The sequence below is a fragment of the Carcharodon carcharias genome, chromosome 13, assembly GCF_017639515.1.
Source record: "Carcharodon carcharias isolate sCarCar2 chromosome 13, sCarCar2.pri, whole genome shotgun sequence".
In the NCBI taxonomy this organism is placed as follows: Eukaryota; Metazoa; Chordata; class Chondrichthyes; order Lamniformes; family Lamnidae; genus Carcharodon; species Carcharodon carcharias.
In genome coordinates, this window is record NC_054479.1 from 76,777,784 (window position 1) to 76,800,877 (window position 23,094).

Sequence of the window (23,094 nt, forward strand, 5' to 3'; positions counted from 1 at the left end):
GAGAAAAGCAGCAGTCCTACAGGTAGTTGTACAGTAGAAAACCTGCAATATAAAGAGCAAATGGTGGATAGAAAGACTGCGGGAGATTCAATAACTCGGGGCAGAATCTTCGGGTTGGTAAAATGACTGCGTGTCATTCAGATATTCAATTTGGCGGGAGTGCACTGAAGTCGGCTGCACACCCGCTGAACTGTCAAAGGCCTATTAAGGTCATTTAAATTACAATTGAACTAATTAACTGAGCTGCCCGTCCAACCTTAAGGTTGGTGGGCAGGCAAAGAGCCCAGGCGGCCTTTGCATTTATCATCAAACCTCATCCACGGGCGGGATTATGTTTTGTGAAGGTTTTAAAACATTAATAGAAATTTTTAATAAAAGTCAGACATATCCCAGCTTATATGACACTGTCACATGAGGAGGGGACATGTCTTTAAATTTTTTTTTCCTTTATTAAAATTTTTAAAAATCAAAGTAATCGCCCTGAGGCAACTCTGTGTCTCGGAGATTTCTGCGCTCTTTTGCAGAAGTGCACAGGCCCTGACACATCCTACTCCCCCCCGCCACCCGCACAGGGAGCGCTCAGCAACAATACATTCCTGGAATGGCGGCACAACCTCATATTTTTCACTTGGGAAGAGACGTGCATACCAGGAGATCTCAGGGATGCTGTGATTGTGACTATGATCAAGAAGGGACACAAGTCTGATAGCAGTAACTAAGAGGAGTCTCCCTGCTCTCTGCCACAGGGAAGATCACTGTAAGATGCCTCCCAGTGGCTGAAGAACTCCTTCCAGAGTCACTGGTTTTTGTCCATCAAGAGGTGCCACAGGCATGATCTTCACTGTGTGGCAAATGCAGGAAAAGTCCAAGGAACAGCACCTTTTGTGAGGTCATTGCACTAACCCTCATCTCCATTTTCTCTGTTGCAATACTGTAACACCTCCAGAAAATTACCCATCAGCGTGGAGATAATTTACAGAACAGACAAGAAACTGTTCAACCATCTTGACAAAGGCAGACATTGGAAACGATGGATTTCACTATTTATGTGCTGATGCCCAACTGAGCATAAGGGTATTTGAGGACCAAGCTCTCATACCTGAGACTAACATCATGGTTTATCAGGCAGCAGTGATCCCAATGCTCCTATACACTTGAGACTTGGACAGCCTACAGCAGGCACTGACGTACCACCAGCGGTGCCTTTGCAAGATATCCTGCAAATTTGGTAGCAAGAAAAGCGGTCCAACAGCAGCCAAGCTAACATCAAGGTGCTAATCATGCAAAAACCAGCTCCGCTGGGCAGGACATGTTGTTCACCAGACTCCTTAAGTAACTGCTCTACTCTGAACTTGGTTGAGGCTGGAGTCTGCCAGGAAGAGTGTGGAAAATGCTTTAGGGATGTCCTCAAAGCATCCCTGAAGAGGTCAAACATCCCTGCCGACTTATGCGAACCCTGGCTTGTGATTGACCAAAATGCAGATTTATTCAGGAAGGTAGCAAGCACAATGGGAGACTTCGTCAGAAACATGGAGAGGCAAAGTCAAGGCATTGAAGACAGTGCACGTACTTCCAAACAGCTCATCTACCTGATCCTTCAAGCACCACCTTCCCAGCATGTGGCATTGCACTTATCAGCCATCTCAGAACCTATTGAACTGGAGTGGACGTAAGCCATCCTCGATCTCTATGTGGGACAGCCCAGGTGTGCTACATTGCTGTGGGGATAGATTGCAGGGAGGGGTTTTTTGGTTTATGTGAGAGATTTTTCACTGAAACAGGCAGCTGGAGCCTGGACGTAGCCCTGAGAAGCAGAGAGAGAAATCTGCCAGGAGTTGTAAAGGACTGTCAGAAACCAGTGGTATTTTCTAATTTTGGAATCACTGAGCAAGAAAGCAGAGAGGCCCGTGCTGAAGTGTCCATAAGTGTGAGTGAGGTGCTTAAGGTCACCTAATCTGATACTGGTGGAAGGACCCCAAAAAAATCTCACCTTGGAGAACAGCAGGAACACAGTGAATTCCTGAATACAGTGGCACACCTTTGTTTAGCCCCAGGACAAATGTGGGAACCCTCGAGATGCTGTATAGGGGTACTTTTAGGTGGAAATAAAAGTAGAACAGGGAGTAAAGAATAAGCATTTACAAAATATGGTGTTAATTACATACCTTTTTTGAAATCTTGCACAGTGAAGGTTTTTTTGTTTAAAATGTTAAATTTTGTAGCATTATTCTTTCAGTTGACTGGGAGTTTGCATTTCATTTATAAATGTAATGGGTCTGCCTTTCGATCATAACTGTCACAAATGTGTAGTTGTGATATTATAGATTTTTGTTTTTAGCCGTTACCGGGCTGGTGACGATGAGTGTAATCTCGAGCTTGCCCAAGCAGGAGGTTGAACTTTTGTTAGGAAATGACCTCACAGGCTGGAAGGTGTTATCTCATGAAAGTTAAAAACAGTCCAGCAGCAGGAATCTTTAAAGTTGCTGACAGCTGAAAAGATGGTGGTGATGCAGCCCATAAAGGTTCAAATGACTTGAGTCATTACACAGGGGCCAAGGAAATGCACAAGCAGGTCAGTAAGGGAGACGCTCTGAAGAGCCTGAGGGAAATCACTCTGGTATTAAAAGGGCTGAAGCCAAGCTAAATGAGTTAAAAAGCAGAAAACGGATCTACTGAATTTCCAAATCAAAATGTCCCATAGAAAGGATTGAAATTGGAGTCACCCAAAGGGTTAATAATAGTTAACCCTGAAGTACATAGCTCTGACTTTGCTGAAACAGCACAGAAGTTAACCACGCGGAATCACAGAATGCAGCCACAGAAATGGAAGTTACTGAATGCAGCTGAAAGCATAACTTTGATCAAATAATTTGAATTAAGGGGCAGACTTAAGATATTAGAGATAAGGGCAAAAACTCAAAACAGATGCTGTTGACCTAGGCTCGAAAAGAATTAAATAAGATCTGATTTGAGTGGAAAGAGGAAAAATAGATATTTATAAGTTCAAAGAATAGACCAAACAATATCATGCCTTGAACTTAATATCTTAATGGCATTCTCGTAACAGCAAAAAGGGACTTTGATCAAAGAAGGGATGAGTTACTGGCACAGAAAGAGGCCATTGCTAACTTATCATAAAAAAGGGAATTTAAAGTGTGTTATGGACAGGAGAGGGCAAACTGATCTTCTTTATCCTCTACAAACAAAAACAAAATTACCTGGAAAAACTCAGCAGGTCTGGCAGCATCGGCGGAGAAGAAAAGAGTTGACGTTTCGAGTCCTCATGACCCTTCTTTATCCTCTCCTTGTTCTGAAGCAGAGGTGTTTTTTTAAATGATTTTCAAAATAGAGTGTGGTGTTTTTCCACAAATCCTCAATTTGTGTGGTCTAATTTTATAAGTAGCACACAGCAACCATCTTGTTGGGTTCAGGAGAAAGTCCATTTTAAAAATATCAAAAAATGAATAAAGTCTGATGTACACAGTTTGATTTTCTTTCATGTTTTATTGACACAAGTGTTTTAAGTTTAGTAATTGAACAGGACACACTTCCAGGTAAAGAAGTAACACATGATTTAACTACATATTTAACTGGGCCAAACTTTGTAGAGTTTAACAGCAAAAACACTACAAATAGAATCCACTACAGTTCATAAGTTAAAATCAGTACAAACTGTCATAAAGATCTCATCCTCACCAACCTGCCTACTGCAGATGCATCTGTCCATGACAGTATCGGTGGGAGTGACTGCCCACCACTGCCAGACGAAGTTCTGCCTTCACATTGAGGAAACCCTCCATAGTGTATGGCGCTACCACCATGCTAAATGTGATAGATTTTGAATAGATCTAGCAATTTAAGACTGGGCATCCATGAGCAGAATTGTACTCGGACACAACCTGTAACCTCATGGCCCGGCATATCCCCCACTTTACCATTACCATCAAGCCAGGGGATCCACACTGGTTCAATGAAAGGTGCAGGAGGGCATGGCAGGAGCAGCACCAGGCATATCTAAAATGAGGTGGCAACCTGGTAAAGCTATAAAACAGGACTACTTGTGTGCCAAATATCATAAGCAGCAAATGATAGACAGCGCTAAGCGATCCCACAACCAACGGATCAGATCTAAGCTCTGCAGTCCTGCCACATCCAGTTGCAAATGGTGGTGGACAATTAAACAACTCACTGGAGGAGATGGCTCCACAAATATCTCCATCCTCAATCATGGAGGAGCCCAGCACAGCAGTGCAAAAGACAAAGCATTCGCAACAATCTTCAGCCAGAAGTGCCAAGTGGATGATCCATCTCAGCCTCCTCCGGAGATCCCCAGCATCACAGGTGTCAGTCTTCAGCCAATTCAATTCACTCCACATGATATCAAGAAATAGCTGAAGGCACTGAATACTGCAAAGGCTATGGGCCCTGGCAACATTCCGGCAATAGTACTGAAGACTTGTGCTCCAGAACTTACCACGCCCCCTTAGCCAAGCTGTTCCAGTACAGCTACAACACAGGCATCTACCCAGCTATGTGGAAAATTGCCCAGGTATCTGCTTACTGATACCCAGTTTGGGTTCCGCCAGAGCCACTCAGCTCATTACAGCCTTGGTTCAAACATGGACAAAAGAGATGAAATACCAAGATGAGGTGAGAGTGACTGCCTTTGACATTAAGACAGCATTTAACCCAGTGTGGCATCAAGGAGCCCTAGTAAAACTGCAGTTAATGGGAATCGGGGAAAACTCCACTGGTTGGAGACACAAAGGAAGATGGTTGTGGTCGTTGGAGGTCAGTCATCTCAGCTCCAGGACATCATTGCATGAGTCCCTCAGGGTAGTGTCCTAGGCCCAACCATCTTCATCAATGACTTTCCATCATAAGGTCAAAAGTGGGGATGTTCGCTGATGATTGCACAATGTTCAGGACCATTCACAACTCCTCAGATACTGAAGCAGTTCATGTCCAAATGCAGCAAGACCTGGACAATATCCAGGCTTGGGCTGAAAAATGGCAAATAACATTCATACCACACAAGTGGCATGCAATGACCATCTCCAATAAGAGAGAACCCAACCATCGCCTCTTGATGTTCAATGGCATTACCATCACTGAATCCCCCACTAACAACCAACCTGGGGTTACCATTGACCAGAAACTGAACTAGACTAGCCATATAAATACTGTGGCTACAAGAGCAGGTCAGAGGCTAGGAATCGTGCGATGAGTAACTCACCTCCTAACACCCCAGCCTGTCCACCATGTACAAGGCACAAGTCAGGAATACTCCTCACCTGCCTGGATGAGTGCAGTTCCTTCAACACTGAAGAAGCTCCAGAATAAAGCAGTCTGCTTGATTGGCAGCACATCCACAAACATTCACTCCCTCCACCACCGACGTACAGCAGCAGCAGTGTGTACCATTTACAAGATGCACTGCAGGAACTCACCAAGGCTTGTTCGCACTTTCCAAACCAATGGCCACTACCATCTAGAAGGACAAGGGCAGCAGATAGATGGGAAAACCACCACCTCGAAGTTCCCCTCCAAGTTACTCACCATCCTGACTTGGAAATATATCGCTGTTCCTTCACTGTCACTGGGTCAAAATCCTGGAACTCCCTCCCTAACAGCACTGTGGATGTACCTACACCATATGGACTGCAGAGGTTCAAGAAGGAAGCTCACCACCACCTTCTCAAGGGCAACTAGGGAAGGGCAATAAATGCTGGCCCAGCCAACGAAGCCCACATCCTGTGAATGAATAAAAAAAAATGGAGAAGGTAGAAATCTCACCACATAAAACACAGTTGGAAAATATCAGGAGAGGAAGAATGCAATAGGAAACTGTCTTGCATCAGCCATTTGAGTGAAAAAGGTTCATTTATATTTTGTTTCCACAATATAATGCTAAAAGATATATATATATATTTCCATTTTTTTCCAAGGGGGAGATTTGTCATGAACATATATTAATTATACATTTCTGTTTAAAAAAAAATATTCCTTTTAAATGGACACAAGAAGCCTTAAAGATGGCTGCCAGTCACCTGACCTTTTACAACTGCAATGTGGTCATGCTTCTAGAAAGGCTCAAAGTGGATTGCAAGTAGATATACAGAAATGTATAATTAACAACTATATGTTCATGACAAATCTCCCCTCTTGGAAAAAATGGAAAAATATATAATTTTTTTAGAATTATATTGTGGAAACAAAACATAAAGAAATGAAGATATTTGAAATTCAAGGTGCGTTCTCACAAAGGTAAACTGAAACTCATTGTCAATGTCTTCCCTGGATATGTGAATAGCTCTTTGCTATCTCACCGAACCTGGGAGAATGGGAATCATTCAAGTTAATGGCTGAAACATTTAAATTGTTAATTACCTTGGCCATAAAGACAACGGATGGAACTATGCCCCCTACCCTCCAAGATGGGCTAACTCAATACCTAATATGGAAGCATGATTCGGCAGCTTGGGTTAGCAGCCATTGTGTTTTTGAATTGTGCAATGAAGGCTGTAAAAAGCCATTTTGTGTGGGAGTGTGGAAGACAATAGCAGCACACAGCTGAAACACCCATGAACCACGTGAGAGCAGGGAGGAAATCACCCCTGGTCTGTTTGAGAAACCAGGAAATCTTCCAGTGTCAGTACTCAAGGTCTCCCAGTAAGAAAGGCGCTTCCACTGTCTCCCATGATCTCATCTACCTATCGAGTCCATCTACGAAGGAAAATTCTGACTCAACTTCACAAGCCATCACAGCTGCTAAACTGAACGTCAAGTTTAAACCCCTTCACTTTGGGGAGAACAGGCCCACAACGATATCTTCAGAGACTGATTTGAAATTTCAACTTTATTTTTCTCCTGTATCTGTATTTTACTTAATGACTCTATCACTTTTACTTAAACATATTTCAGCAGTAGTTTTGCAATAAGCTACCTTTATCTTGTTTAAGAATAAAGCTTGACTGCTTATTTTTAAATTAAATCACTTGGAGATTAAAAGGGGGCTACACACACACATATATACACACATTTGAGAAATCACTTTGAGGAAACGCCTTTTACATGGTCATATCAGTACCAAAGGAAGAATTCAAGTGCCACAATTTTGTTGCAATAAAGTGTTTAATGTTTTATGGTATCCACAAACAGCAAATAACCAGAATATGTAGAACTTAGTTCCCTCCTTTTATAACATGCAACAGCAGTAGCTCAGGCCCCTTTAGCCTCACATCAAACTCCCAAATAGATTTATAAAAATAAAAAGCACATAGCATTTTTTTGGTAACCATTCATAACCACTAGTACCATTACTTGTAAATAGAACATACTGTGTGACTATATATCATTACTGCAACTCCTTGGTTAACCATCAAATTAAGATTTACAAATTCCAGTTACAATTTTTAATGCCAGTTAATTTCAATTTTAGTGTTAGCTGCAGAGAGGGGTTGATAATTAAAGCCTCTGCTGTGTCTGCAGTCCTATTTTATTTTTTGCTGGGAAAAATTTTGATTTTAAAAACAAATGATTTGAATACTGGCAAAGGTCTCAGACGGTGTAACCCAGAGATATAATGAACTAAACCAGGTAACAAATAATCAAGGACATCTTGTTGCCTTCATCCGATGAACAGAGTGTGGCGGCTCAAGAGATTTCACAAACTTTAATCCCACTCCTGACCTCAGGGATAGAATCTGAATAGAAAATTAATGTAACTGGAGAATGGTAAGTCTCCTACTCATTGGAGTGTATTATAAACATGTAATGGATCCTCAAAAGTAGGTAGTAATGCTCATTAAATCTTTTTATAGATCTTGTGAACAAGCACTGATGAAAATGTGGTCCTTATCGTAGCGGCAGCTGCTGTATGTGTGTATATTAACATAAAGAATGAACTTGCATTTATTTGGTGCCTTTCAATGCATCAGGATATCCCAAAGCACTTTACAGCCAATGAAATACTTTTGAAGTGTAGTCACCATTGGAGTGCGGCAGTCAGTGTCTCACAAACAGCAATGTGATAAGCAACAAAATGGTGATAAGGGGATAAATATTGGTCAAGACACCAGAAAAAAAAACCCCGGTATTGGAATAGTGTTACAGGGTTTGTTACATTTACCTGAGTCGGGGCTCAGTTTAACAGCACATCTGCAAGATGGCACCTTAGACAGTGCAGGATGCCCATGGTACTGCATTGAAGTGTCAACCTAGATTACATGCTCAAGTCTGTGGATGGGACTTGAAACCAGGACCTGGCTCAGATGAGAGTGTGGTACCAACTGGTGATTTTATAATTTCAGGAAAGATACTCCGCATGAAAGACTTTCAATTCTCCATTGGCGATTAAATGTGTGATGAAAGGAGACAGAGATGTGTGAAGAAATCTCACCAAAATCTCATTAGCTAGTAGTCTAGAATAAAGTAATGAGGAATTATAGTACTACAACTTGCTTTATGATAACATCTTTTATAGTGAAGTGTCTGTATCACAGACAGAATTTGACATAGAGCCACGTGATGAGATATTGGGACCCATGAAAGATCACTTTTAGGGAGGGTGTTGGAAAAGCTTCAGCACAGTCACTAATGGGGAAGTGAATGAAATTGAGGATGCTAGAATTGGAGGAGTGCAACATTCTCAAGAGGGTTTTTGGACTAGAGGTAGAGTGATAGTGAGGGGGCAAGGCCATGAATGGAATGAAAACCAGGTGAGAATTCTAAAATTGAGATTGAGATAAATAATAAAAATGAAATGTAATTAAAAAATAATGGCACTAAAAGAATAGAAAAGTGAACAAACCCTGATGTGATGCACCTCGAGATAGAGGGCAATTAAGGAGAATACAGTGGCACTAACCAAAAATTCCCAGTAGAATTGTGAATTGCACCAAAGACAGTCTGAGAAAAGGGGGAGAAGCCAAGAAAGCAAAGGTCAGTTAATCTTGATTTGTGGGTAACCTTTAATTTGATCCTGTATTATGGATTCAGAGTGTATAAAGAATGGAGATCATGGATAGTTTGAGCTTTTTAAGGAACATGTGTGAGGGCAAAAACAATATAAGAGTTGGTGTACCTATGGATTTTCAAGTGGTTGATTTGTTGGTATTAGAGGGACAAAGAGAAATGGTTATATTAGGGAAAGGCAGTGTGTGTGTAGTGGGAAGCCCCAAGGATCTTCACTCAGACTTCTCATTCACTTCCTACAAATGCTTCACATGTGTAGGGAAAAAAGGCCTTCTTTTATTATTACACGTTATAGTAAAATGGATAGATGCAGTTCAATGCAGAAAATGAGAAGGAATACATTTTAGGAAAAAGGGGGATATCTCCCAGTGAATTGGTGAGAACAGCAGGGGAAATTTGAGGAACTTTTTCTGAGTTTTTTGAAGATGGAATATTGACTATAATTGTGTGTTGAGGCAGATATTGTAATATTTATAAGGGAACTGGATAGATATTAGAAAGGTTTAGGCAGTTCAATCCATAGAAAGGGTATGGGTACAATGGGCTGTATTTTGTGATGTAATTTCTGAGATTCTATGAACTTTATTTCTTGCATGGATTAGTTTCCTTCCATCTTTTGATGGATGAACTCCACTTGGGTGGAATGCCAAAGTGTCACTGCTTTGTTTCAGAACCAGCTGCCTCAGTGGAGTCTGCTCCACTGTGAAGAAACTTTGTGAATTTTCACTTCTGAGGTGCACAGCCTGCTAAGATAAGGATGGTAACTTTCCCTGCTAGTGGGATTCTGATCCTGTAGTCCTGGTATTAAGCAAACTGGTATTTGGGAATTGATCCATGCCACAGGAGCTAGAACCAGCAGTCAAACACTAGGTGGGCTAAGCTACACAGATACCTAGATCTGGATCAACTGCCTTACCAGCAAGAATCGAGACCCTATTCAATTTACAGCAGGCCTTACATCAAACAGCCTAGAGGTCTCCTATGGTGGAATGAATCGTAATAAGGAAACGGCAATCTACAGACTGGTTTTCTGTTGTCTTTCCTCTCAAAGCCCTTGGTGGTGCAGCCTTTACGCCACATTCTAACTCTATTTATCCTGGAGTATCTCTAATTTTTAAAATTTGTTTTTGGGTTTTGAGCGCTCCTGGCGAGGCTAGCATTTATTGCCCATCCCTAAATGTCCTTGAGAAGATGGTGGTAAGCCCCCTTCTTGGACCACTGCTGTCTATCTGGTAAATTGTAGCTGAAGGAAATCTATATAACTATTGATGCTGTATATGGATGTATAAGGACGAGAAGTAGTTTCTTGGTGAAACTAAATTCATGCTTTTCCATTGTTTTAGCAAAATAATGAGGAAATAGGACGGAGTGAGGGGAGGGATGATGTTGTCTTCTAGTTATCTGTAACAGTAATAGGAAGAAGCAAGGTAGATGTGAGAGTAACTTTCCATCTCAGAAAGAACTTGCCATTATTTAAAATTCAGGAATATGTTTAACAAATGATATCCATGTGGTAATCCAGTAACAAAGAACAAAAGAACAAATAAAAATACAGCACAGGAACAGGCCCTTTGGCCCTCCAAGCCTGCGCCGATCATATTGACGGTCAAACTAAAACATTTTGCACTTCCGGGGTCCGTATCCCTCTATTCCATCTTATTCATGTATTTGTCAAGCTGTCTCTTAAACACCACTATCGTACCTGCTTCCACCACCACCTCTGGCAGCAAATTCCAGACACTCACCACCCTCTGCGTAAAAAACTTGCCCCGCACATCTCCTCTAAAGTTTTCTCCTCTCACCTTAAATCTACGTCCCCGAGTAATTGACTCTTCCACCCTGGGAAAAAGCTTCTATCTACTCTGTCCATGCCACTCATAATTTTGTAATCTTCTATCAAGTCGCCCCTCAATCTCCGTCGCTTTAGTGAGAACAATCCGAGTTTCTCCAACCTCTCCTCATAACTAATAACCTCCAGACCAGGCAGCATCCTGGTAAACCTCCTCTGCACCCTCTCCAATGCCTCCATAACCTTCTGGTAATGTGGCGACCAGAATTGCATGCAATATTCCAAGTATAGCCTAACTACAGCTTCAGCATGACTTCCCAGCTTTTATACTCAATACCCCTGCCGATGAAGGCAAGCATGCCATATGCCTTCCTGACTACTTTATCCACCTACGTTGTCACTTTCAGTGACCTGTGGACCTGTACACCGGATCCCTCTGCCCGTCGATGCACTTAAGGGTTCTGCCACTTACTGTGTAATTCCTACCTGTATTAGACCTTCCAATATGCATTACCTCGCATTTGTCTGGATTAAACTCTATCTGCTATTTCTCTGCCCAAGTCTCCAACCGATCTATATCCCATTGTATCCTTTGACAATCCTCTTCACTAACTGCAACTCCTCCAACCTTAGTGAACAAAAGAACAAAGCAAAGTACAGCACAGGAACAGGCCCTTCGGCCCTCCAAGCCTGCGCCCGTCAACTAAAACATTTTGTACTTCCGTATCCCTCTATTCCCATATTATTCATTTATTTGTCAAGCTGTCTCTTAAACACCACTATCGTACCTGCTTCCAGCACCTCCTCTGGCAGCGAATTCCAGACACTCTCTACTCTCTACGTCTGTTCACTAACATGTTCAAATGTAGACTGAATATGTTAATACTACAAGGCAGCTTCCAGCTTTACCATGGACATGCTTCGTCTCCACCACATCAGCACCTCTCCCCACACAGAATTTCAGGAAGGCGAAATGCGATTTGGTAGCACTGTGACAATACTTAAAGGCATAATTCAGCTAATTAAACTACTACAACAGCACTAACCTCATGTGCCTGTTTTGCAACCTTTGCAGTACATTTACTTCATTTCATACATTAGTTGTAAAGCACTTTGGGACACCCTAAAGGTCATGAAAGGTGCTAATTTTTAATCTTTCCTTTAATAAAAAGCAGTGGAATTCCTCAAAGCATTGTCTTGTGAAGAAGCGTCTATAGGCACTTTGATAGGTTTAGTGTATGTCAGTTTCAAATTAAGTTATTAATAAATCAGCTCCAGAGTGATTGATGGCTTTATGCTCATTAGTTTGATTGTGTGAACCAGTCCTGAATTACTAGTATAATAATGAGTACTGATTCTTCATTCCCCGATATAAAGATATCCTTCATCCTACACAAAATTCACCCATAGCTTCATTGGTTTAATACTCAACAAAGAATACATTTACATAATGAAGAGACCGAACTGGAAATCAAAGAAATTGTTGAAGATTGCAAATGTTTTTGCTGTGACTGCTCCAATACTCAAAAAGCAGATTCTACGCTTCTGATTCTAAACTCTCTTCAGCTTCCTCTTTGTCTGTCTGTTGCCTTAGTAAAAAGAACTTGCCATCAGCACTGAGTTTTATTGACTTCATGAGTACGGCTAAAGCTTCTGGGTCCTGAAACACAGAATTCCTCGGGTAATTAAATGGACTCTTTTCTTCAAATACAGTTTGTAATCCTGTTTGATCCTAACTCGTCAACTTATAACTTTGTAGCTGTTCTACTGGCGTACTGCAGTTCAGTCATCATACAGTCATGTACACTGCTTGTCTATTCTGGATGATGATTCAAGCTGCACTGGCTGTTCAGCTTCAGGACAAATTTCTCCAACAGTGGAAAGGTAATGTTATTCTAACATTTAAAAGAAGATAGAACAAGTCCATGGAGCTATAGACTAGTTAGCTTAATGTCAGTGATAAGAAAGATAATAGAATTTTTACTCAAAAAACGTAAAAGAAAAACATCTAGAAATTAGTAATGAGTAATCAACACAGATTCCAAAGGGAAAGGTCATGCTTGACCAATCTTGACCAAGTTTACATTATCCTTATCCAGTCTTTCTGTTACTTCTTCAAAGAATTTAATAAGGATTATGTAGTATATGTAATATCTTTGGATTTTCAAAAGTGCTTGGATAAGATTCCCCATTGTAGACTAATGACTAAAGTTAAGAGCATGTGGAGTCAGGGATAAGTAGCAGAATGGATATAGCGATCAAGCGGGTCTAGATTGACAAGTGTGGGACATGGTGTTCCATAAGGATTGGTGCCGGCATCACTGTTATTCACCATTTACATAAATAATTTGGACTCAGGAATTGAAAGTACAATTTCAAATTTTGTGGATGACACCAAACTGGAGGGTGTAGTTCATGCTGAGAAACATTGTGACAAAATATAAGATGTTAATAAACATACAGAAAGGATGGGCTAATGGTAAATAGATTTGACTGTAGTTAAGTATGAAATGTTGCATTTTGGTAGGAGTAAGGCAGCCAGATACTGCTTGGTGTCCAAGTTGGGTAGAAGAGGAAAGGAATCTGGGGGCACAGATACACAAATCATTAAAACATGATAAGCCGATATAATGTAAACAAATCATGGGTTCATTTCTAGACAGGCAGAATTGAAAAGCAGGGAAGTTATGTGAAACATCTATGGAACCTTAGTTAGCTAATCCTCTATCCTTGGTCTAACCATTAGAAAACAGTGAGTCAGCATAAATGGGTCATTTTCAGGGTGGCAAACTGTAACTAATGAAGTGCCTCAGGAATCAGTGCTGGGCCTCAACTATTTATGATTTACATCAATGACTTGGATGAAGGGACCGACTGTACTGCAGCAAAATTTACTGACGATACAAATGTAGGTAAGAAAGTAAGTTGTGAGGAGGATACAAAGAGCCTGCAAAGGGATATAGATAGATTAAGTGAATGGGTAACAGTCTGGCAGATGGAGTATAATGTGGGAAAATGTGAGGTTGTCCACTTTGGCAGGATGGATAGAAAAGCAGAATATTATTCAAATCAACAGAGACTGCAGAATGCTGGTACAGAGGGATCTGGCTTGTCTTTGTACATGAACTGCAAAAGTTAGCATGCAAGTGCAGCAAGTAATTATGAAGACAACTGGAATGTTGGCCTTTATTGCAAGGGGGATGGAGTAAAAAAAAAGGGGAAGTCTTGCTACAAATGTACAAGTTCTTGTTGAGACCACACCTAAAGTACTGTGTACAGTTTTGATTTCCTTGCTAAAGGAGGGATGCACTTGCATTGGAAGCAGTTCAAAAAGGTTTATGATTCCTGGGATGAAGGATTTTCTTAGGTTGAGCAAGGTGGGCTCATTGGCATTTAGAAGAATGAAAGGTGATCTTATTGAAACATAAGATTCTGAGGAGCCTTGACAGGGTGGATACTGAGAAGATGTTTCTCGTGGGGAAATCTAGAACTTGGGGGCACAATTTAAAAATAAAGGGTCTTCCATTTAAGATCATAAGAAATAGGAGCAGGAGCAGGAGTAGGCCATTCGGCCCCTCAAGCCTGCCTGCTATTCAATAAGATCATGGCTGATCTGCCCCAAGCCTCAACTCCTCTTTCGTGCCAGCTCCTCATAGCCCTCAACTCCCCAATATTTCAAAAATCTATCTACTTCCTCTTTAAATACTTTCAGTGATCTATAGCCTCCTGGGGTAGAGAATTCCAGACATTCACTACCCTCTGAGGGAAGTTCCTTCGCCTCTCAGTTTTGAATGAGTGTCTCCTTATTCTGTAACTATGTCCCCTAGTTCAAGATTCCCACACTAGTGGAAACACCTTCTCAACATCTACCCTGTCAAGCCCCCTCAGAATCTCGTACATTTCAATAAGATCACCCCTCATTCTTCTAAACTCCAATGAACCTGTTTAACCGTTCTTGATACCCAGGAAACAGCCTAGTGAAACTCTTTTGAACTACCTCCAATGCCAGTATATCCTTTTTAAATACGGGGACCAAAACTGTATACAGTACTCCAGGAGTGGCCTCACCAACACCCTGTACAGTTGTAACAAGACTTCCCTATTTAAACTCCTATCCCCTAGCAACACAGGCCAACATTCCATTTGCCTTCTTAATTACTTACTGCACCTGCATGCTAACTTTTTGTGTTTCATGCACAAGAACACCCAGATCTTTCTGTGCTACACTTTTTAGGAGCCTCTCTCCATTTAAATAATAGCCTGCCTTTTGATTCTTCCTACCAAAGTGCATGACCTCACACTTTCCTACATTAAGCTCCACCTGCCAAGTTTTTATCCACTCACGCAACCTATCTGTACCCCCTTGCAGACTCCTTATGTCCTCATCACAACATGCCCCCCCACCTATTTTTGTACTGTCAGCAAATTTGGATACATTACATTCTGATCCCTCCTCCAAGTCATTAATATAGATAGTATATAATTTAGGCCCTAGGACTGATCCTTGTGCCACTCCACTAGTTACATCTTTCCAACCTGAAAAAGGCCCATTAATCCCGATTCTCTATCTTGTGTGTGTTAACCAATCCTCAATCCATGCTAATACATTATCCCCAATACCTTGAGCTCCTATCTTGAGGAATAACCTTTTATGTGGCACCTTATCGAATGCCTTCTGGAAATCCAAATGCACTACATCTACCGGTTCCCCCTTATCAACTCTGCTTGTTTAAGACAGAGATGAGGAGGAATTTCTTCTCTCAGAGGATTCTCTTCCAAACAGCAGTGGAGGCTGCTCATTGAATATATTCAAGGCTGAGTTAAATGGATTTTTAATTTACAACGGATTCGAGAGATGGGACGAGGCAACAAAGTGGAGTTAAGGCTACAGTCAGATCAACCATGATCTTACTGAATGGTGCAGCAGGCTCAATGGGTCAAATGGCTTCTTCCTACTCTTATTTCTTATGATCTTGTGGCTAGACTGGGAATGCTATGTACAATTTGGATCTTCAAATTACAAATATAGAGGCACTGAAGGTGGTGTAAGAAAGACTTATGGGGATGATATCAAAACTTAGTGGTTATAACTCTAAGGAGGGACTGAACAGGTTGGGGGCCTTTTCTCTAGAAGAGGCTGAGGGATGACCTAACACAAGTCTTTAAATCAATGAAAGGGTTTGATTAGATAGATGTACAGATGTTTTCACTTATGCAGGAATCTAAAACCATAATTATAAGGTAATGAATGCAAGTGTAGGGATGTTATGCTTCAGTTATACAGGGCATTGGTGAAACCACATCTGCAGTATTGTGTACAGTATTGGTCACCTTATATAAGGAAGGATGTAAATGCATTGGAAGCAGTTCAGAGGAGATTTACTAGATTAATACTTGTAATGGGCGGGGTTAGAACCAGAGAAAAGTTACAGCACAGGAAGAGGTCATTCAGCCCTTTGTGTCTGCACCAACCAAGAAAGAAAAAATAAAAAACTAGCCGCCCATTCTAATCCCACCTTCCAGCACCTGGTCCGTAGCCTTGCAGGTTACAGCACTTCAGGTGCAGATCCAGGTGCCTTTTAAACAAGTTCAGGGTTTCTGCCCCCACCACCAAACCAGGCAGCAAATTCCAAACACCCACCACCCTCTGGGTGAAGAAGTTTTTCCTCATGTCCCCTCTAATCTTCTTATTGTTAAATGAGGAAAGGTTGGACAGACTAGGCTTGTATCTGCTGGAGTTTAGAAGAGTAAGAGGTGACTTGATTGAAACATATAAGGTTGTGAGGGGTCTTGACAGGGTGTATTTGGAGAGGATGTTTCCTCTTGTGGGAGAATCTAGAACTAGGGGCCACTGTTTAAAAATAAAGCGGTCGCCCAGTTAAGATAGAGATGAGGAAAAATGATTTCTCTGAGGGTTGTGAATCTTTGGAACTTTCTTCCTCAAAGTGTGATGGAAGCAGAGTCTTTGAATGTTTTTAAGGCAAAGCAAGATAGATTTTTGATAAACAAGGGGGTGAAAGGTTATCAGGGGTAGGCAGCAATGTGGAGTTGAGGTTAAAATCCGATCAGCCATGATCTTACTGGATGGCTCAAAGAGCTGATCCTGATTGCAGCTATTCCTGCTCCTAATTTGTATGTTTGTATTCACTGAAATCCAATAAGGAATTCAAAAGAAACTTCTTTACCCAAAAGATGGTTAGAATATTGAGCTAGCTACCACATAATTGAGGAGAATAACACACATGTTTTTTTAAGGGGAAGGCAGATAAGTAGGAGAGAGAGAGAGAGAGAAACGAACATAAGGTTATGCTGATAAGGTTAAATGAAGTAGGGTGGGAGAAGGCTCGTGTGGAGCTTAAACACCAGCATAGACCAGTTGAGTTGAATGGGCATTTCTGTGTTGTACATGCCATATCATTAGTGTGCTATCTGAAGTACGTCTACTGTTGTTGTAATTACTTCTAACAATTTTTTACTTCAAATCAGTTACTTGTTTGGTATGTGACAGTAACATATCAATTAGCTAGGAATGATTCAAAAAATGAACTGCAACCATTGCCTAAAAGGGATCATACTGGCAGCAGAGAGTGTAAACCTGTTCTTTAAATGTCTCCTAGCTCCTAAATTATAGACCTAAATACTGCCTAAAACATGCATTCTTTCAGTTATTAAAACCAGTTTTAATGCTCACCCTTTCTGCCTGATTAATCTTTCTTCCAAGATCAATAATAGAACATATCTGCAAAACAAGAGAAGAGAGACACAATAATGTCTAGTATTTAATAAATTAGTCGCAAGAGTGGTGAACTACAAATAAAACACAACCAAAACAGGTCTTTTGCCACCTGTACACAGCACTGAAATGAAACGGCCCAGATGAACTCTTTTGAATACTCAACATCTTTTGGAACCTGCACATTTGTTAACAGCCAAGAATAATTTTCTTTACAAAAGGAAGTAAAGGTCAGGAAACACACACACACAAGGCATGAAGCTGGTTACCATGATTTGGGAAGGGGTTTATCTGCTGCTTATGATAAATAGGATTAACAACTGGGACAGTGTTATCATGTTTGTTCACTGCTGCTGCCTCGCCCACTGTAACCAGGGCAGTGTCAACATGTCTGCCCCACACTGATTTGCCCTATACTGATTCTCTCCACCCACCCTATTCCACTTCTATTCCAACTTTCACAGGCTATATATAGATCAAACACCAGCTTTATCTCCATGCTGAATGAAGAAGATGACAGAATCAAAAGAGATTGAAACCGTGTACTAACAGACTAAACGAAGTGAGCGACATAGGTTCTGTGCTTCATTACATGGTATAACTCTATAGACAGACTGACTTACCTTTACTCCATCATCATTTGTTTCAAAAATGCAGCAGTTCAGTAAAGCTTTGTGCTGAGAGAGAGAATCAGGAGCTCGTGCCACAAACCCAATTAACCTCTTGTTATCTTGATGAGTAGCATACAGTGTCACATCACTAAGGGCAAACTGGAAAACATGTAACTATGAAATACCAATATTACATATCATCATCACTACAGCTTTGTAATGTTACCTTTTTCCAACCCTGCGTATAGCTGTTATTTCTTATGCGAACATGCAATAGTTAAACCAGATTTATTTTGATAAACATGTCCACACAACAAAGTCCTAACGGTAGAAAACAGTGTTTCACATCAGAACAGAGGGGCTAGCGTGCAGGTGTATTCATTCAGAAGTGGGGGGGGCGGGATCCTTTATTTGAAGAATACATGAAGCAGTTCCATGTATAAAGATTAATGATTCAAAATCCATTTTGAAGCAAAGATTAATGCAGGAATATTCAATAGCAGTTGAAGAAACATTAGAGAGAACGCTTCTACAGAAAGTAAATCGGTAAAAGGATATTGTTACTCACACTTGTTTTTGTAATTTGCGTTTGTGGATCAACGAATCTGCAATCAAATATAATTATTTATCTACCGTCAGTAAACTGTAGTTGACATTTCCAGTCATTATCCCTATTGCTTTTAACCTTAATTTTGTACACGAATATCTTGAGGATAAATTAAATACCCACCTTAAAAATGCATGTTCCCAATTCAAACTGTGCTTGCTATACAATTTCACACTTGCTCATTCTATACATACATTATTTTTAAAATGTTATATTTGAAGAAAAATAAGTAAAAATCATATAAGAATGTTAAAACTATATTACTATCTAGCATGTAGTACTTAATTGTTGTCCACAAGTGCCTTCCAGTAACACAGTCCGTATTTCTAATATCTTCATTAAAATTTTTATTTGAAGCCCTCAGCCTGCTCCAAGAGCTGGGTTGGATTTAATATTTTTTGCCAGGAGTAGGTTAATATAGGCTGTGTCCCTGGGCCAGCTGAATAATATAATTGGGCTGGAGGTGTTAGAAGATCAGTCTGGGTGGTGTAATGGGGAAATTGGGATAATGCAATGGGCCAGTATATTGGGAAGTGCTTGATATGTTTGCCTGGAATGGTAACTATCAATTGAAGGCCGATTCTACAATTTGAGCATGTGCAGAATGTATAATTTAAATGCTACTGATGCTTCTTAGGAAACTAGGTAAATGATCAAATGCAATATGTTCAGGTACTTATTATATCTATTTGGTTGTATTGCAAAAAATTATTAATTCTCTGTAAACTTCAGAAATTAAGCTGAGACACCCAGAACATTTTCCTTATCTTAATGAGCATATTTTAAAAGTTGCCTTTAATAAGCATGAGCATTGTTGAAAAAGAACCTTTCAAATTACAGAATTTAAGGTTTAATTTAATCCTTGTCCTACTTACATATGCACAAGACAACAAGTGCTATAGAGCCTATAACATAATAAAATGTCCCAAGGCATATGTACATCAGAGAACAAAATATGACACCGAGCCACATGAGGAAATAACCAAAAAACTTGGTCAAAGAGTTAGGTTTAAAGGAGTGTCTTAAAGGAGGCAAATGAGGTAGAGAGGCAGAGAGATTTAGGGAAGGAATTTAGAAGCTTTAGGGAGGAGACCACGAAAAGCACCATAGTGGATCAATTAATAATGGAGTGATTAAAATCGGGGTTACTCAACAGGCTAGAATTTTAAAAAGTGCAGATATCTTGGAAGGCTGAGAGGTTGGAGAAGAGTGATAGAATGGCACAGAAGGAGGCCATTCAGCCCACCGAGTCCATACTGGCTCTCTGTAGACCTATCCAGCCAGTCGCATTCCCACGCTCTATCCCCATGGCCCTGCAAGTTTATTTCCTTCAAGTGCCCATCATCAGCAAATTTTGGAAATTTACTCTTATGCCAATATCCAAAATATATATCAAGAAAGTAGTGATCCTAGCACTAACCCTTGGGGAACGTCACTGTCTACCATCCTCCAGTTTAAAAATTAACCATTTATCACGGCTCACCATTTTGTGTCCTTGAGCCAAATTTTAATCCAAGCTGACACTGATCCTCCTATTCCATGAGCCTTAATTTTGTTGACTAGCCTTGTCAAATGCTTTCTTAAAATCCACATAGACACCATTTCCTTTAACAACCATCTCTGTTACTTCATCAAAAATTTCAATGAAATTTATGATCTCCATAAAGACTGATAACTTTTTAAGAGATGAAATGAGGAGCCCAGCACATCAGCTGCATTTGCAACAATCTTCAGCCAGAAGTGCCAAGTGGATGCGACAGCCAGAGCTAAGTGATCACACAACCAACAGATCAGATCTAAGCTCTGCAGTCCTGCCACATCCAGTCCAACACCTCTTTGTTCTTTTGTCTGTGACATCTTTTGGTTATCTCCACCTATCACTGGCTCTACTTGTCCCGCCCCCCCTTAAACCAGCTTATATTTCACCTCTCTTCTATTTTTACTTAGTTCTTTTGAAGGGCCATTCGGAGTTGAAACATTAACTGTGTTCCTCTCCGTAGATGCTGCCAGACTTGCTGAGTTTTTCCAGGTATTTTTGTTTTTGCTTTGGATTTCCAGCATCCGCAGTTTTTTGCTTTTATCTTAGTGCAAAAAATGAGGCTGAAGCATTTGCAACAATCTTCAGCCTGGAGTGCGGAGTGGATGACTGGCCTTGACATCTCAGCCTCCTCCGGAGGTCCACAGCATTACAGATACCAGTCTTCAGCCATTTGATTCACTCCATGTGGTACCAAAAAACAGTTGAAGGCACTGGATAGTGCAAAGGCTATGGGCCCTGACAATATTCTGGCAATAGTACCAAAGACATGTGCTCCATGACTTGCCACACCCCTAGCCAAGCTGTTCTAGTATAGCTACAACACTAGCATCTACCCGGCTATGTGGAAAATCACCCAGGTATGTCCTGTATACAAAAAGCAGAGCAAATCCAACCTGGCCAATTTGGCCCCATCAGTCTCCTCTTGATCACCAGTAAAGTGATGAAAACAATCATCAACAGTGCTATCAACCGGCACTTGCTTAGCAATAACCTGCTCACTGATGCTCAGTTTGGATTCTGCCAGGGTCACTCAGCTTCTGACCTCAATACAGCCTTAACTCAAACATGGACAAAAGAGCTGAACTCCCGAGGTGAGGTGAGCGTGACTGGCCTTGACATCAAGACAGCATTTGACCGAGTGTGGCATCAAGGAGCCCTAGCAAAACTGGAGTCAATGGGTATCAGGGGGAAAACTCTCCACTGGTTGGAGTCATACTTAGTCATACAAAGGTAGATGCTGTGGTTGTTGGAGGTCAATCATCTCAGTTCCGCGACATCATTGCAGGAGTTCCTCAGGGTAGTGTCCTAGGCCCAACCATCTTCAGTTGCTTCATCAATGGCCTTCCTTCCATCATAAGGTCAGAAGTGGGAATGTTCGATGATGATTGCACAATGTTCAGCACCATTCATGACTCCATAGTTACTGAAGCAATCCATGTCAAAATGCAGCAAGACCTGGTCAATATCCAGGCTTGGGCTGACAAGTGGCAAGTAACATTCGCATCACAGAAGTGCCAGGCAGTGACCATCTCCAACAAGAGAGAATCTAACCATCGCCCCTTGCCATTCGATGGCATTATCATCGCTGAATCCCCCACTATCAACATCTTGAGGGTTACCATTGACCAGAAACTGAACTGGACTAGCCATATAAATACTGCAGCTACAAGAATGGGTCAGAGGCTAGGAATCCTGCGTCGAGTAACTCACTTCCTGACTCCTCAAAACCTGTCCACCATCTACAAGGCACAAGTCAGGAGTGTGATGGTGAGTACCTTGCCTTGGTGAGTGACTTGCCTTGGTGAGTGCAGCTTCAAAGCATTCAAGAAGCTTGACGCCATCCAGGAAAAAGCAGTCCACTTGATTGGCACCACATTCACAAACATTCACTCCCTCCACCACCAACACACAGTGGTAGCAGTGTGTACCATCTACATAATACACTGCAGGAATTCACCAAGGCTCCTGAGACAGCACCTTCCAAACCCACGACCACAAACATCTAGAAGAACACAGACAGCAGACACATGGGAACGCCACCACCTGGAAGTTCCCTTCCAAGCTATTCACTATCCTGACTTGGAAATATATCTCCGTTCCTTCACAGTCACTGGGTAAAAATCCTGGAACTCCCTCCCTTATAGCACTGTGGGTGTACCCAAACCACATGGACTGCAGCAGTTCAAGAAAGTAGCTCACTGCCACCTTCTCAAGGGCAGTTAGGGATGGGCAATAAACGTTAGCCTAGCCAGCGATGTCCACATCCCATGAATGAATTTTAAAAATTTCCCAGCAACCAACGGAAAGAGCCGAGGGCAAGATTTCACGTTTTAAGACTTTCACCGTAACAAAGCAAAATTACCATAGATAAAACATTAATTAACAGGCAACTAATACATTGAACTAATGGTACTTTCGCAATAACTAACTGTTACGATCAGGTGACGAAGGGTTGAATGGCTCCCTTCTTTTACCTCATTTAACTGCAATAGGTATTTTTCTGAAAAAGATATACTCACCAATTCAGTGAACAGTTAACTGATTACGCATTGTGATTAAAAAGAAACAGGCAGGTTTTCTTGAGTTTTAACAAAGAGGTTAATTTTATTATACTTAAACTGATCTAAGTAAGTGAAATATAAACTTTTGCACACACACGCACATATAGATCACAGAGTGGGAAGGTCAGATTAGTCAATTTGAGCTGAGAACCAGAAGAAGTTTACAGTCCATGGGGGTTGGTGACTCGGCTGACTTTAAGCTGAATTTGGTGGTCTTGCGACTTTCCGTTGGTGGACCTGTGTTTCTGATTTAAGGATGTGGATGGCTAATTGGCTG

General features: G+C 41.1%; 1 protein-coding gene across 1 annotated transcript in view; it reads right to left on the reverse strand.

The window, feature by feature from the left end:
* Window positions 1–12,164: 12,164 nt before the first annotated feature.
* The window catches only part of appl2 (adaptor protein, phosphotyrosine interaction, PH domain and leucine zipper containing 2), a 719,236-nt gene continuing 708,306 nt past the window's right edge, over window positions 12,165–23,094 (reverse strand). The window contains exons 18-21 of the mRNA XM_041202616.1: window positions 18,678–18,714; window positions 18,122–18,268; window positions 17,457–17,504; window positions 12,165–12,425 (exon numbers count right to left, since the gene is read on the reverse strand). Coding sequence (XP_041058550.1) covers window positions 12,303–12,425; window positions 17,457–17,504; window positions 18,122–18,268; window positions 18,678–18,714 — 355 coding nt within the window. The 3' untranslated portion in view covers window positions 12,165–12,302. The remainder of the gene's footprint in view (window positions 12,426–17,456; window positions 17,505–18,121; window positions 18,269–18,677; window positions 18,715–23,094) is intronic.